At 48.7% G+C, this 15505-nt stretch overlaps 1 protein-coding gene across 1 annotated transcript; it reads right to left on the minus strand.

Moving 5' to 3' along the window:
• Positions 1-14614: 14614 nt before the first annotated feature.
• LOC308239869 (claudin-34-like) lies at positions 14615-15259 on the minus strand (the record flags this gene model as incomplete). Its single annotated transcript, XM_080652719.1, has 1 exon — positions 14615-15259. The coding sequence occupies one exon, from the start codon at positions 15257-15259 to the stop codon at positions 14615-14617; it is 645 nt and encodes a 214-aa protein (XP_080508845.1).
• Between the last annotated feature and the right edge of the window lie 246 nt (positions 15260-15505).

Raw genomic sequence — 15505 nt, forward strand, 5'->3', positions numbered from 1 at the left:
GGCTCTGTATCCAGGGGATCTGCAAACCAATAGACGCTGTCATGAGGATGGGACCCATGGCCTGGAACTGCCCCCCGGAGTGAGTGGCACTATACTGGAGAGGGAAATGCCATATTCCAGAATGGAGACAATTGACCCCCATGCTCTGCTGGCGAAGGGTCCTTGGGCAAGATTTACTGAAAGCCTTAAAGTATACAGACTTTCACCCTGCAGGACAGGTAAGTGGTTAGAGCGTCTTCCCAACAGGCCCAGGTCGCAGAGCTTAATCCCTGGTCAGGGCACATAGAAGAATCAACCAATGAATGCATCAGTCAGTGGAACATCACATCGATGTTTCTCTCTCCCTCTCTCTGTCTCTAAAGTCAATCAAAATATGTACAAACTTTCAAACAGGCAGTTCCACTTCTTGACAATGATTGAAAGACACAATTAAGATTGGCTACAGCCCAACAGGCATGGTTGAGCGTCGACCTAAGAACCAGGAGGTCAGGGTTCGATTCCTGATCAGGGCACATGCCCCCGCTGTACGCTTGATCCCCAGTGTGGGGCATGCAGGAGGCAGCCAATCCAAATTATCTCTCATCACTGATGTTTCTCTCTCTTCTTTTCACTCTAAAATGAAGAAAAACATATTTTTTACAAGACAAATCTAAAAAGGAAGGAAGGAAGGACAGAAAAGAAAAGGAAGGAAGGAAGGAAAAGAAAGAAAAAAGAAATAAAGAAAGGAAGGAAGGAAGGAAGGAAGGAAGGAAGGAAGGAAGGAAGGTAGGAGTGAAGGATGGGAGGAAGTAAGGAAGGAATAAAAGAAGGAAGGATGGATGAAAGGAAGGAAGGATGGAAAAAGAAAGGAATGATGGATGAATTGATAGAAGGAAGGAATTATGAATAGAAGGCAGAAAGGAAGGAAGCAAGGATGGAAGGAAGGGAAGGAAGGAAGGAAGAAAGAAAGGGAGGAAGGAAGGAAGGAAGGAAGGAAGGAAGGAAGGAAGGAAGGAAGGAAGGAAGGAGAGAAAGGTGGAAGGATGGAAGGAAGGTTAGAAAGATGGCAGGAAGGAAGGATGGAAGAAGGAAGAAAGGAAGGCAGGAAGTATGAAAGGGAGGAAGGAAGAATGGATGGATAAATGGCAGCAAGGAATGGAGGAAGGAAGGAAAGAAAAACAAAGCAAGCAATAAAGGAAGAGGTAAGGTAGGAAGGAAGGAAAGAAGGAAGAAATAAAGAAAGGGAGAAAGGAAGGATGGATGCATGGAAGAAAGGAAGAATGGAAAGGAAGGAAGGAAGAATGGATGGATGGAAGGAAGAAAGGAAGGGTGGAATAAAGGAAGGAAGGATGAAAGGAAGATAGGAAGGATGGATGGAAAGATGGCAGGAAGGATGGAAAGATGGAAGGAATGAAGCAAGGAAGGTAGGAAGGAAGCAAGGAAGAAGGTAGGAAGGAAGCAAGGAAGAAAAAAAGGAAGGAAGGGAGGTAGGAAGGAAGCAAGGAAGGAAGGGTGGATGGATGGAAGAAAGGAAGAAAAAGAAGGAAGGAAATAAGAAACAAAGCAAGAAAGACAGGAAGGAGAGAAGGTAGGAAGGAATGAATGATGGAAGGAAGGAAGAATGGAATGATGGATAAAAAGAAGGAAGGAAAGAAGGAAAGAGATGGAAGGAAAGATGAAATGAAGGAAAGAAGGAAGGAAGGAAGGAAGGAAGGAAAGAAGGAAGGAAGGTTGAAAGGAAAGAAGAGGGTGAAGAAGTTAGAAAGGAATGAAGGAGAGAAGGAAGAAAAGAAGGAGAGCAGGTAGGAAGGAAGGAAGGAAAAAGGGGAAGAAGAAAGGGAATAAAGAAAGGAGAGAAGAAAGGAAGGAAGGAAGGAAGGAAGGAAGGAAGGAAGGAAGGAAGGAAGGAAGGAAGGAAGGAAGAAAGGAAGGAAGGAAGGAAGGAGAGCAGGTGGGAAGGAAAGAAGGAAGGCAGGAAGGGGGCTAGGGTTCATCTCTCCTGTAAGACCGCTTATGACAGTTAACCTGTTCACAGAGCAAATAAAAGGATTAAATAAAGTGACACCCCCACCCCCACCCCGCCCCAAGAAATCTCAGGGCTTTCCTAACCAGGGAGAAAATAAAGCCCAATTGTTACCCAAACAATACGCAAAGGCAGAGGAGGACGTCTCAGAGGTACAAACGGTAGTCCCTGCCAAGCAGTAACAGAAATAAGGAAACCAAACATTCTCTTGTTTCCATGGCTCCCAGGCTGGTCTGAAGGCCTGTGACAGTTAGTCTTATTAAAGGGCCAGGGTCAGGGAGCAGGTCTTCAAGAGGTGAAGCATTGGCCTGGCTGGTTTGGCTCCGTGGATAGAGTGTTGGCCTGGGGACTGAAAGTCCTGATTACTATTCTACTCAAGGGCACATGCCTGGGTTGTGAGCTGGATCCCCAGTGTGGGGCATGCAGAAGGCAGCCAATCCATGATTCTTTGTCATCATTGATGTTTCTCTCTCTCCTTTATCTCTAAAATCAAGAAAATCATATTTTTTAGAAGACAAATCTTATATAAAAGAAATGAAGGAAGGATGGATAGATGGAAGGCAGGAAGGAAGGAAAAAAGAAAGGAAGCAGTGATGGATGGGAGGGAGGGAGGGAGGAAGGAAGGAAGGAAGGAAAGAAGGAAGGAAGGAAGGAAGGAAGGAAGGAAGGAAGGAAGGAAGGAAGGAAGAAAGGAAGGAAGAGTCAATGGATTGATGGAAGGAAGGAAAGAAGGAAGGAAGGAAAGAAATAAAGTAAAGGAGGAAAGGGAAAAGCCAAATCTAAAACTGTAAATGCCTCCAGGTTAAGGCTAAGCATAGCCAGTTGCAAGCAGCCAACTAGTCTTTATACTATAGTCCACCAATGCTTTCCTTATTAATGCATTTTGTCTGTAACAATCTGCCCCTGTGTTTCTGACAGTGAAGGGCTTCTAACGACCTCCAATTTGGTGCTACCCGATTCCAGTTGATTTTTCTCATATGAACTCTTGGGAGGTTTTTTTGTATTTCTTTATTGATTGAAGTAATACATATGTGTCCTTATTCCCCCATTACCCCCCAGCTCCCATTCATGTGCTTGCTTTTTGTTTAAAAAGAGTAACTTCACCAACCGACATGGACCAGTGGTTGAGCGTGGACCTATGAACCAGGAGGTCAGGGTTCGATTCCCGGTGAGGGCACATGCCCGGGTTGCGGACTCGATCCCCAGTGTGGGGAGTGCGGGAGGCAGCGGACCCATGATTGTCTCTCATCATTGATGTTTCTCTCTCTCTTTCCCTCTCCCTTCCTCTCTGAAGTCAATACAAATATATTTCTAAAAAAGTAAAAATATCAGAAAGACCAACTTCCTCTCTGGAGCTTTTCTGACACCGTCCCTCCTAGAGGTGGAAGCACCTGCCTGCTCTCCAGGAAACCAGCTTCATCAGAGCACACAGCAGGCTCGCCTTTCCTGAAATGTGTCCTCTGGAGGCCAGAGGTCATGTGTGTTCTTCTGTGTGTGTCCAGCATCCAGCACACGGAGGCTCAATAACCATGTGTTGAAGGCATGGCGGACAAGGAGAAGTGGCTGAGGAATGTTGATGGCAAGCCCTTACCCAGCACTTATGTTATGCCAGGCTCTCCGCAAAAGCATGTGCACTGAGCCGACTGGCTTCTTCTAAACACAGGCCTGGGAACAGAAACTGGCCCTGCCCGTGGGGCTCGGTTGGTTGGTGTCGGCCTGTGCACTGAAGGGTCTTGGGTTGATTCTGGGTCGGGGCACATGTCCAGGTTGTGGGCTCCATCTTGGTTGGGGTGCATGAGGGGAGCAGGTGATCGATATTTCCCTTTTGCATCAGTGTTCCTCTCTCCTCCCTCTCTTTCTCTCTCTGTGACTTTAAAAACTAATGATAACATTGGTGTGCTTATATGCATGCATACAAGTCCTTTGGTTGATCTATTTCCCTCCCTTCCAACACTCCCAAGCCTTCCCCCTGTAATTTGACAGTCTGTTCGGTGATTTACTGCCTCTGTATCTATTTTTAGGTTCATCAGGTTATAATATTCTTTATTTTCCATAAATGAGTGAGATCATGTGGTATTTTTCTTTCAGTGCCTGCCTTATTTCACTTTACATAATGCCCTCCAGGTCCATCCATGCTGATGCAAATGGTAAGAATTCCTTCTTTTTTATAGCAGCATAGTATTCCATTGTGTAGATGTACCATAGTTTTCTAATCCACTCATCTGCTGATGGGCAATTAGGCTGTTTCCAAATCTTAGCTATGGTGAATTGTGCTGCTATGAAAATAGGGGTATATATAATCTTTCTGATTGTTGTTTCTAGTTTCTTCGATATATTCCTAGAAGTGGGATTACTGGGTCAAATGGGAGCTCCATTTTTAGTTTTTTGAGGAAACGCCATACTGTTCTCCACAGTGGCGGCACCAGTCTGCATTCCCACCAGCAGTGCACGATGGTTCCTTTTTCTCTGCATCCTCGAAAGCACTTGTCTTTGGTGATTTGTTGATGATTGCCATTCTGACAGGTGGAAGACAGACACTGGGCAAAGGCTTTGCTCAAGTACATAGGAAGGGGTGGAAATGGAGAGAAACAAAAGAAAGCATCTAAAGTCTTGCTCGGAAAGGTTAGTCTGAAGAAGAAATCTCCATTCACCAGCCAGAAAAAGAAAAAGGCTAATATTTCAGTTATGGTTTAGCTATAACATGCAATGACGTGTGCCCCAGAACGCTCCCTGTCATGTATGGGGAACCCCACCATGAAGATCTCAACCCTGAGAAACCACAGCCTGAAGAGGAATAATGGTTCCAGTTCTGGCTTCTCCACTGTATGATGTGGCTGTCTTCCCCCAGCCTGTCCCTCCTGCAGTAGCCCTTCTTCTGGCCAATGGACCTATCACTCACCCAACTCATTATGTCCAAACATCTGTACGTCTCCCAAGATTCCTCCCTCTCCCACTACCCATACAATGGGTCACTGAGTTTGAGGGATCGTGTCTGGTTTCACACAGTTTTCATAAGGTAGCCTAAACATGCATCCCCGCAGCAAAGCAACGTCTTGAAAATAGTGCTCATGGCTACTTTAGTGGCTGAGATTTGACAAAGCTCATGAGAGATTGAAGGAGCAGAATATAGTGGATGAGGATGATGATGAGGATGATAATGACAACAACGACAAACAGTTATGTGCCAGTATATTATCTCTTAATCTTCCCAGCAATCCTCTGAGTTACATAGGAATATGCCACTCAACCGACAGATGAGGAGATTGAGATAAGTGCGCACACACACTTGCACACACACACACACACACACACACACACTCACTACATAAGATTTGGAACCAAACAACTTAGTTTGGAATACAGTTTCTACCACCCACATCCTCTGTGTGCCTCTTATTTTTTTCAAATAAAATGATTGGGGTGACATTGGTAGACTTGATCATATAGGTTTCAGGTGTGGGTTCCTATGTGACAAGATCTGCATATTGCACTGTGTGCCCGCCCCCCAAAGTCAAATCTTCTGGCACCTCATATTAGGACACCCTTCACCTCCACCCCCTTCCGGCACGCCCCCTACGGGGGATCTAGCCCGCAACCCGAGCATGTGCCCTGACCGGGAATCGAACCATGACCTCCTGGTTCTTAGACAGACTCTCAGCCACTGCGCCACGCCAGCTGGGCCCCTTGAAAATCCTTACACCAAACTTCAATTAAGCCTTAAAGAGTTCTTGGCATTTGGAGACATACATTATTACTTAGGTCAATTTTTTTTAAGGATTTGATACTTAGGACCTTGTATGAAACCATTTTCTATCCCCTTCTCTGGAATTCGGGCTGGAAGGAGAATTCGAATCTGGCTCTGGCAGCTGACCTGACTGCAGTGACCAAGACTGCAGTGACTGTGGCACTCAGCTCATGCACTGTTGTCACGGAAACGGGCGTGTCCATCCCGTGCTAGCGCTACTTTGATCTGTCCCAGGTGCAGAGAGCAGAGGTCACACTGCACCATTAACACGAAGACATCTGAACCCTCTTTAGGCGTTTCCAGGCCTTTTTCAAAGCTTGTAATCCTGTTGGGATGTGAACAAGGAAACTGAGAAAGCAGCAGGAACTGGAACCCGTGTGGGAGGCAAGTGTGCTGATGCACCACCTTGGGTAAGCCCCTGAATGCCCCCCCATCCCCGAGCCTTTGTTGTCTTGATTTTCAGTGGAGATACTAATCCCTGCCTCGGAGGACTGTCTAGGGCAGTGGTCCACACACTCATTAGTCAGCAGAGCCAAGTATCAACAGTGCAACGATTGAAATTTCTTTTGAGATCCAAATTTTTAAAACTTAAACTATATAGGTAGGTACATTGTTATTAACTTAATTAGGGAACTCCTAAGCTGGCCTTTGCTAAAAACGTCCTCAATCTGATTGAGGTACACTCAAGGGGCCAAAGAGCCGCATGTGACTCACGAGCCGCTATTTGCCGACCACTGGTCTATAGGATTGGAGAAAATGGGGAATAAATAGCCCGGCACATCGCCCCTTCATAAGTAGCTGCTATTAGTGATCACTGGGTTCTGTTGCACGGAGTAAGCCTTAGCTTTCAGCATTGTGTCTTGGCTAAGAAGGCTGAGAACCAAAAGTTATTTTGGGCCTTGTCACTAGGGACCAATCCAACGCCGATGCTTTCCCTCAAACTTGCCAAGGGATGTCAATATCACCTGCACCATCTTCACAGGCACCCACTGCCCCTGGCTAAGTACCGTGTCGGAGGGAAGGTTAAGGAGCCATGCCCACAGCTCTGACCTCATCACAGACTAATTATATGCTGTGTGTAGGCCACGAGTGGGCAGGGAATAGGCCGGAACATTCTTTTTTTTTTAAATCCTCAAACGAGGATGTTTTTCCATTGATTTTTAGGGAGAGGGGAAGAGAGAGGGCAATACAGAGAGATACATCGATGTGAGAGAAACACGTGGATTGGCTGCCTCCTGCATGAGCCCCTACCAGGGCCCAGGCCAGGGACCAGCCTGCAACTAAGGTAAGTGTCCTTGACTAGAATAGAACCCGGGACCCTTTGGTCCACAGGCCAATGCTCTATCCACTGAGGCAAACGCCCTAGGCTTGGCCATAAACGTTCTTGACCATAGAATAGGCAACCTGGCAAGTACCTGCCTCAGTTTACCCCGCTATACACTGGGGCAGGGTGAGCCTACACAATGAGATGTTCAGCAACAGGTTTGGTTTGGTTTGGAATCCTCACCCGAGGATACTTTTTCATTGGTTTTTAGGGAGAGGGAGAGACAGAAACATTGATGTGAGCGACACACATCGATTGGTTGCCTCCCTCAGGAGCCTGCAACCAAGGTAGGTGCCCTTGACCGGAATTGAACCCGGGACTCTTTGGGCCCCAGGCTGATGCTCTATCCACCTTGCAAAACTGGCCAGGGTGGCAACAGGTTTAACAGTTCCACAGGTGTGTACTCAGAAGCCAGCCCCACTGCATTGGCCTAACCAAGGAGACATACATTATGTCTGCTCTTGCGGGAGATCTCCTCTCAGAGCTTGGGAGGGCAACACCGGGAAAAAACTGGGGCCCCTCCGGTGCCACGGGGGAGCAAGTAACTGGACCTGCCACGTGGACGCCTGGCTATGCAGAAGGGACCGCTGCAGGTCAGCTACCCACTAGGTGGCGACCTCCAATGGGAAATAAAGATTTGTTAGCAAGGATTAGCCCACTTTGATTTGGCTCAGTGGGTAGAGTGTCTGCCTGCGGACTGGTTCTTACAGGCTTTACAGTCTACCCAGAAAGCAGTCCAGAAGCTTACCTTACCAAGTCTGAAGCAGCACAGAAAGTAGTTAAGAAATTAGTCTCAGAAATTATCCCCAGGTTTGGCCTACCTGTTGCGATGGGGTCCGACAATGGCCCGGCATTCATTGCCCACATCACTCAAATATTGGCAAAAATGTTAGGCATAAGTTGGAAATTACACTGTATCTAGAGACCGCAGAGTTCAGGGCAGGTAGAGAGGATGAACTGGACCCTAAACTAAACCTTAACAAAATTAAAACTGGAGACTGGCGAAAACTGGGTGAGCCTCCTTCCTTTTGCCCTTCTCCGGGCCCGTTGGACCCCTTACGTAAAGGGCCTTACCCACTTTGAGATTCTGTTTGGCCGACCCCCACCGCTGCTTCCCAAGCTAGGGGAGGAAGTGTTGGCATCCCTTTCTAATCACAACCTCCTGAATTCCCTACAGGCCTTACAGTTGAGTTCCAGACTTAACCACCAGCTGGTCCGAGAGGCTCACCGAGACCCAGCCCCTGGGACTACACCTGCACCACCTGCATTTCAACCAGGAGACCTGGTGTGGGTGAGGAAGCACGAGCCATCATCCTTGGAGGCCAGGGGGACTGGACCCTTCACTCTTGTCCTCAGCACCCCATCAATGGTGAAGTTTGCGGGAAAAAACCACTGGATACATCGAACTCAAATCAAGAAGGCAGAATCAGAGGACCGGCCAGAGAGATGGACCATCCAGTGCACCAAGGACCCCTGAAAATCCGATTCCAAAGGCAGTCCTCCTGATCCTGATGTGCCTGTGGCCAGTCATGGTGAGTGATCCCCACCTGAGGGCTAATTACACATGGGAACTGACCCGGACTGTGGATGGTACTGTTATAGGTCATACCACGACCCAAGGGGCCCCCTCCATAGAGACTGACGTATGCCTATTATTTGGGGAAACTTGGAGAAAGCCGCCAGAAAGGAATACCCACTACATTTCCCCAGTAGCCCATGGGGCATATCATGTAGGGACGAGTTATGGGTGTAGCACCCTCCTCTTAGAACGAGGACTTTGGCGAACTCAACATTGTGTCTGCACATCCGAAGGTAGCCCTGAATGTAGAACTGATGGGAACTATTATTGTGCCCAATGGGGTTGTGAGATTATGGCACTGTGGACTAACAGAGATCCTGCCATCCAGTTCAAGAGAATAGTCCGCCCAGGGGCCCCTTCCAATAACTGTATGATAGGAGACTGCAATCCCGTTGTTATCACGCCCCAAAACTGGTGGGAGAAATACTGGGATGCAGGAAAAACTTGGGGACTGAGACTGTATGTAGCTGGGAGAGATCCCGGGGTCCTCTTCACCCTCCAGAGAACCCAGCAGACCCAAAGGAAAAACCCCATCGGGCCTTTAAGACCCTTAGACCAGGGGCTGCCTCCAGTGCAGCCACTTAGGCCCGATCCCACACCACCACCTCCTTCCTGGAATAATACTGAGTTAACTCCTCTGACCACGGTGACAGTGACCCTTGTTCCTAAGACTCATATTTCCAAACAAGGTCGGAGACCTATCCTGGACACTCTGGGTGCGGTTTTTAACTTTTTAAATCAGACATCCCCAAATGCCACCAGAGACTGTTGGTTGTGTTTAAACCCAGAACCCCCCTACTACATTGGAATAGGGGTAAATGCGACTGTTGGTTCAGATTCATCAGACATTAGAAATGTTTCAATTACAAACCCCCCACAAGGAGTGTGCAGATGGGGGCACACCCCAAAATTAACCCTTGTGAATTTCCAGAAACGAGGTACTTGTGTTATGTCCTCAGAGTTTGATTTATCAAAATCCCCTTAGGGTGAATCCTGTTCCTCAGTACTGAGGTTTGGTCATGACAATGAAGAGGAGACAGACCAGTACTTGGTGGCCCCTGAAGGTACCTGGTTCGCGTGCACCACAGGAATCACCCCTTGTGCCTCTCCTCTGACACTGATGCACCCATGCAAGCCTTCCTTGTGCATCTTAGCTCATATCCTACCCCAGGTATATTACTATTCTGGGGAGGGAGGGCGCGAGCACCAGGATCTACCTGGGCGGGTTCATAGACGCCGGAAATTGTCCCCCTGCTTGTCGGGAATAGCCGGATCAGCCGCAGTAGGCACTGCAGCACTGGTCATGGGGGCCAAAAACTTTACGGAACTTAGCAGCCAAGTAGATTTAGACTTAAGCACCCTAGAGGAGAATGTATACCGCCTAGAGGATTCCCTCAGTTCATTAGCAGAAGTAGTCTTACAAAATAGAAGATGTTTAGACTTATTATTCATGAAGCAAGGAGGACTCTGTATGGCCTTAGGAGAAACTTGCTGTTTTTATACCAACCATTCCGGGGTCATCAGAGAAAGCCTAAGTCAACTCACAAAAAGACTCCAACAGAGAGAGGAAAGGCAAAGAACTGAGGGAAACTGGTATGAACATCTATTCTCTTGGTCCCCATGGCTAACAACACTCCTAACATCTCTAGCAGGACCTTTGATCTTATTGCTAATAGCAGCAACATTTGGGCCCTGTCTTATAAATAGTCTCACCAACTGTGTACAAAGGCGGATACAGGCAGGAGAGCTGATGGTCCTACCCACTCACTATCATCATCTCTACATTGATGATAAAGAAACAATGATTTGATTCTCCCATAAAACCAGTGGGGAATGTTGGAGAGTGGGAATTTGTGAGCACTTCAGAGAGGCCGTGGACTATGCCCCAGATAGGGTGGTCAGTGCTGACACCAGGCCAGGCCTTGAGATATGGTCTCATGGCCCCTTCCCCGCTGCACCTCACAAAATAGCCTTGCAAGATAGAACACTGTCAGCTTTCTGAAGACCAGGATGACCCTGTAAATAACATGGTCGTCAAGAGCATGGCCCTGACATGATTTGGGAAAACCTGTTTTGTCTTGGGTTACTTACTCTGCAAAAACAGGCTGTGGTTAATGTGCTTAAAAGCGGTCTTGCAAAAAGAGTCGGGGCTGCTCTCTGACCTCCCCCAGGAGAGAGGGCAGTCGTCGGCCGGCAATAAAGGCTCCCTAAATTTTAGTTTGGTCTGGACTCCCGTGGTCTTTACTAGCATTCGCTCCACAACGGGAGGAGAGAAATGCCACCGCCCTCGGCGCCATCGCAGTGCTGCACCCGCGGGAAATGCGCGGGACACCTTCTCCTGCCTGATTCCTGTGAAACAAGAATCCAGTGAGGCCCTTACACAGTCATTCCCAAAGAGCCCTGGACAGGGGCTTGGAACTCTCTTCCCCGCTTCCCAGAGCAGACCCGCCCTGGTGGCCGCCTCACCTTCTGGGTCTCAACCCTCATGATCTGTCCCCTTGCTCTCTGTTGACACTGAAGGTGAAGAGGGGCCAAGAGACCTCTTGCCACAGCGCAGCGGTTCCGTCATTCCCACGCGTGACCAGCAGGAGGCAGGCGCGCCGCCCTCAGCAGGGTATCAGTTTCCAGAAACCAGTCCTCATCAGAAGCATGTCTCCCAGGAGCTTCCTTGTTCAAACAACCAGAGGTTTGACTCACTTAAAGAACACACACCCTGGCTCAGTGGATGCAGGGGTGGGCAAACTTTTTGACTCGAGGGCCACAATGGGTTCTTAAACTGGACTGGAGGGCCGGAACAAAAGCATGGATGGAGTGTTTGTGTGAACTAATATAAATTCAAAGTAAAGCAGTGGAGGGGAGAGCAAGAGAACCAGATAGAACAGCCGGATCCAGCCCGCGGGCCGTAGTTTGCCCACGGCTGCTAGAGGGACGCCCCACAAAGTTAGGATCCCGGGTTTGACTCTGGTCAAGGGCATGTACCTTGGTTGCAGGCTCAATCCCCAGTAGGAGGCGATAAGGAGGCAGCTGATGGGTGTTTCTCTCTCACGGATGTTTCTAACTCTCTAGCCCTCTCCATTCCTCTCTGTAAAATCAATAAAAATATATATATTTTTAAATGAGACCGACTATAGGTGTTTACCTGGGAACCACTTCCCAGCCATTCCAGACCTGCATGGAGAGTGGGTGAGACTCCGCCCAAGGCCAGCCCTGACCATCCATGGGATGCAGAGGCTCCTTTCAAACCCGTGGGAAGGGAGCCGTGGTCTCTCACTCGGTGCAGAGGCTGTGACTTCCTCCCAGTTCTAAGGACAGTGTGCACATCATGGCAGGCAGCGAAGGGACATTTCCTAAAGAATGCTTCTACCACCTCACACTCGCTCCCTCAGAGGGAAGAGGGCAGAATCCGTTGCCCACAGATCAGATTCAAAGCCGACAAGCAAAGGTGCCATTGACCATTCTAGGGTCACAGGCACTGTCTTCGGAACACATATTTGAATAGCTCATAGACTTTTGCCCCAGGGGAAATATTTTTAAACACTGTGCTCTCAGAGACTTAAATACCTTTTTTTAAAAATTATAGAATCTTTTTTTTTTATTGTTTAAAGTGTTGCATATAGTAGTATATATATCTCCTTTGTTTCCCGCATTGACTTTCCCCAGCCTCCCCTATGCCTTGTCGCATGCCCTCATCCCACCCCCCCCCCCCGAGTGGTGGAGTTATAGCCAATTTGCATATTCAGAATGGCAATCATCAACAAATCAACAGATGACAAGTGCTGGCGAGGATGTGGAGAAAAAGGAATCCTCGTGCACTGCTGGTGGGAATGTAGACTTGTGCAGCCACTGTGGAGAACAGTATGGAGTTTCCTCAGAAAACTAAAAATGGAACTGCCATTTGACCCAGTGATCCCACTTCTTAAATACTGTTTGAGAAGAAGCTCTTTTCAGCCTAGTCGGTGTGGCTCAGTGGTTGAGAATCCACCTAGGAACCAGGAGGTCATGGTTTGATTCCTGACTGGGGGCTTGATCCCCAGTGGGGATGTGTAGGAGGCAGCCAATCCATGATTGTCTCTCATCATTGATGTTTCAATCTCTCTCTCCCTCTCCCTTCTGTTCTGAAATCAATGGAAATATTTTTTAAAAGAAATAGAGCTCCCCTCTCTAAACAAAAATAAAGACTTAAGAGGCAGAGTGGACATCTTATGCAAAATGAAGAAATAAAAGTGTAGAATTACTTTTGAAGCATTTAAAATTCTGGTACTTATTTGATGTTCATAAGAAACTAGAGGCCCGATGCACGAAATTCATGCAAGTGTAGGCCTTCCTTCCCTTCACTGGCAGCACCGACTTCCCTCTGGCACGTGGACAAAGACTTCCTTCTGGCCGCAGGCAGGCACCTGGGCTTTCCTCCGGCCACAGCAGGCAACTGGGACCTGGGCTTCCCTCGCATCCCCTGCTTTGTCCGGAAGGATGTCTGGGCTAATTAGTATATTAAGCTTTTATTAGTATAGATAGTTGTTATGTTTAAAGGTATACTATGGTTAGGCAAGGAAATGTCCTTTTTTTTAGAAAATAATTTTGAAGTGCATGGGGATGAAGGAACGTGACATCTGGGGTTTGTGTTAAAGTTCTTCGGAGAAAGCAAAGTAGAGGAAAAGAAGGGAAGGAAGTGAGAGAAAGCGAATATGGCAAAATCTCGGTAACTGCTGAGTCCGGCAATGGAAGGTGGATTCCTCCCGCTCTTCTGCTTTTGCACAGGTGGGGAATTGCATGTGGTGGAGAGGTGTTAGGGCCAGGCCATGGAAGGTCAAGTCAGTTGTTTTTAGTGGGAGTTTGAGAGGGAGCTGTGAGAATCCTAGCAACTCTCATTTCCACACTGTAGGACTATAGCATTGATTATCCTACATAATAAAGAGGGAATATGCAAATTGACCATATCTCCACCACAAAGAAGGCGGCGCCCACAGCGGAGGCAGGGTTTATGGAACACAAGATGGCTGCGCCCACAGCATAGGTCAATTTCCCTTAAAAAGCCTTAACGAGCAATCAGCAAGACCTGAGGCTGGGCCCCTATGGGGCTTGACAGGGGACCTCAGGCCCCGCCCCACACCCTGGCACCAAGCCGGGGGACCTCAGGCTGCATCCCCCAAACAGCAGGGCTTGAAGGGGGACCCTCAGGCCACATCCCCATCTGGCGGAGCTTGACAAGGGACCTCTGGCCATGCCTACTGCCTGGCCCAGACCGGGAGACCTCAGGCCACACTCGCGCCCGGGCCAGGGCTGGGGGACCTCAGGCCATGCCTCCCACCTGGCAGGGCTTGGCAGAAGACCTCAGGACACGCCCCGCCATGGCCCATGCTGGGGGACCTCAGGCCATGTCCCAACCCTGGCGCTGGGCCAGGAGACCTGATGCTGCGCTCCCCCATCCAGCATGGTTTGACAAAGGTGGGACCAGCCAGGTCTGGATCTAGCCCAATGGGAGGGCGGGCTGGCTGGGTCTGGGTCTCCCAAAATTTTGAGGCGTATGTGGGAGGGCGGCGACTTGACTCTGGGTTCCGTGGTGTGCCCCAGACTCTGACAGGAGGAATATTTTCCTATACACTTTACTAATTTTCTTTCATCTCTGATATTTCTATTATAGAGAAAGGGCAAATATCAATATTAAAATATTTCCTCTAATTAATTCCATTTTAATGGGCATGAATTTCATGCCCAGGACACAAGTTTAATCAATAATAAGTAAAATCCAGATTCAGTAAGACAGGTGCAATGTGGTTTCTTTAGAATTTTTTTAATGAAAGTTCCTTAACCAATCGATGAGCCCAATTTGCACAGAGCAGGATATGGTCACTTGCTGCTCAAGATGACCTTTGCCATGGTCATGAATCCTTGGACCTATTTCATAGATACTTCACCCCCATAAACTGCTCATCGTGGATGTGCAAAGCTATGCAACCAGAATTTTCACACTTGTGAGACTTCGGGGTGCACTTGGTTGTCGGGGGACAGCTGGAAAGAGATGGTAAGCAGCCCACTCAACAGCATCAGGAATGCAGCCAGGACCGCCAGGGGCACGGTGCTGCCAATCTTCTGCCGATGGGGCCTGAAGGGGATGTGGAAGGATGGCGGGAAGGCTATGCCCTCTTCATCTATCACAGCCTGGTTGTTCGAGATCACAGCAATGAAGATCAATGTGCCAGCTATGATGCTCAGGACTCTGGAAGCGAAGAACAGATTGCCGGTGGTGTCCTTCTGAAGCTGTCCCGTGTACACTCTGCGCAGGCCCATGACCATGAGCCCTTTCCCCAGGAGCCCGAGGAGGATGGCGGCCAGCAGCAGGTGCTGAGCGATGCGGATATCCAGCGGCAGGTAGGTGTCACTGTAGGTGTAGCGGTGACACGCTATGGGTCGGCTCTGCAGGCTGTTGGGCTGGTAAGTGCAGACCTTCCACATGCCCACGCAGGCCATCCCCCAGGGCGGGGCGGGACTGCTCTCTATGTACCATACTCGCCAATTGGCCAGACCCGTGCAAACCATGGTGAGGATCCATCCCAGGATGTTGAGCACTAAACTCGCTGCCTGGCAATTGGCCTTGTCGAACAAGGCCATGGCTCTGTATCCAGGGGATCTGCAAACCAATAGAAGGCATCATGAGGATGGGACCACAGCCTGGAACCGCTCCCCGGAGTGAGTGGCACTATACTATAGCGGGAAATGCCATATTCCAGAATGGAGACACTTGACCCCCATGCTCTGCTGCCGAAGGGTCCTTGGGCAAGATTTACTGAAAGCCTTAAAGTATACAGACTTTCACCCCGCAGGCCAGGTAAGGGGTTAGAGCGTCTTTCCAACGGG

The sequence above is a fragment of the Plecotus auritus genome (genome assembly GCF_963455305.1).
Source record: "Plecotus auritus genome assembly, chromosome: X".
Classification (NCBI taxonomy): domain Eukaryota; kingdom Metazoa; phylum Chordata; class Mammalia; order Chiroptera; family Vespertilionidae; genus Plecotus; species Plecotus auritus.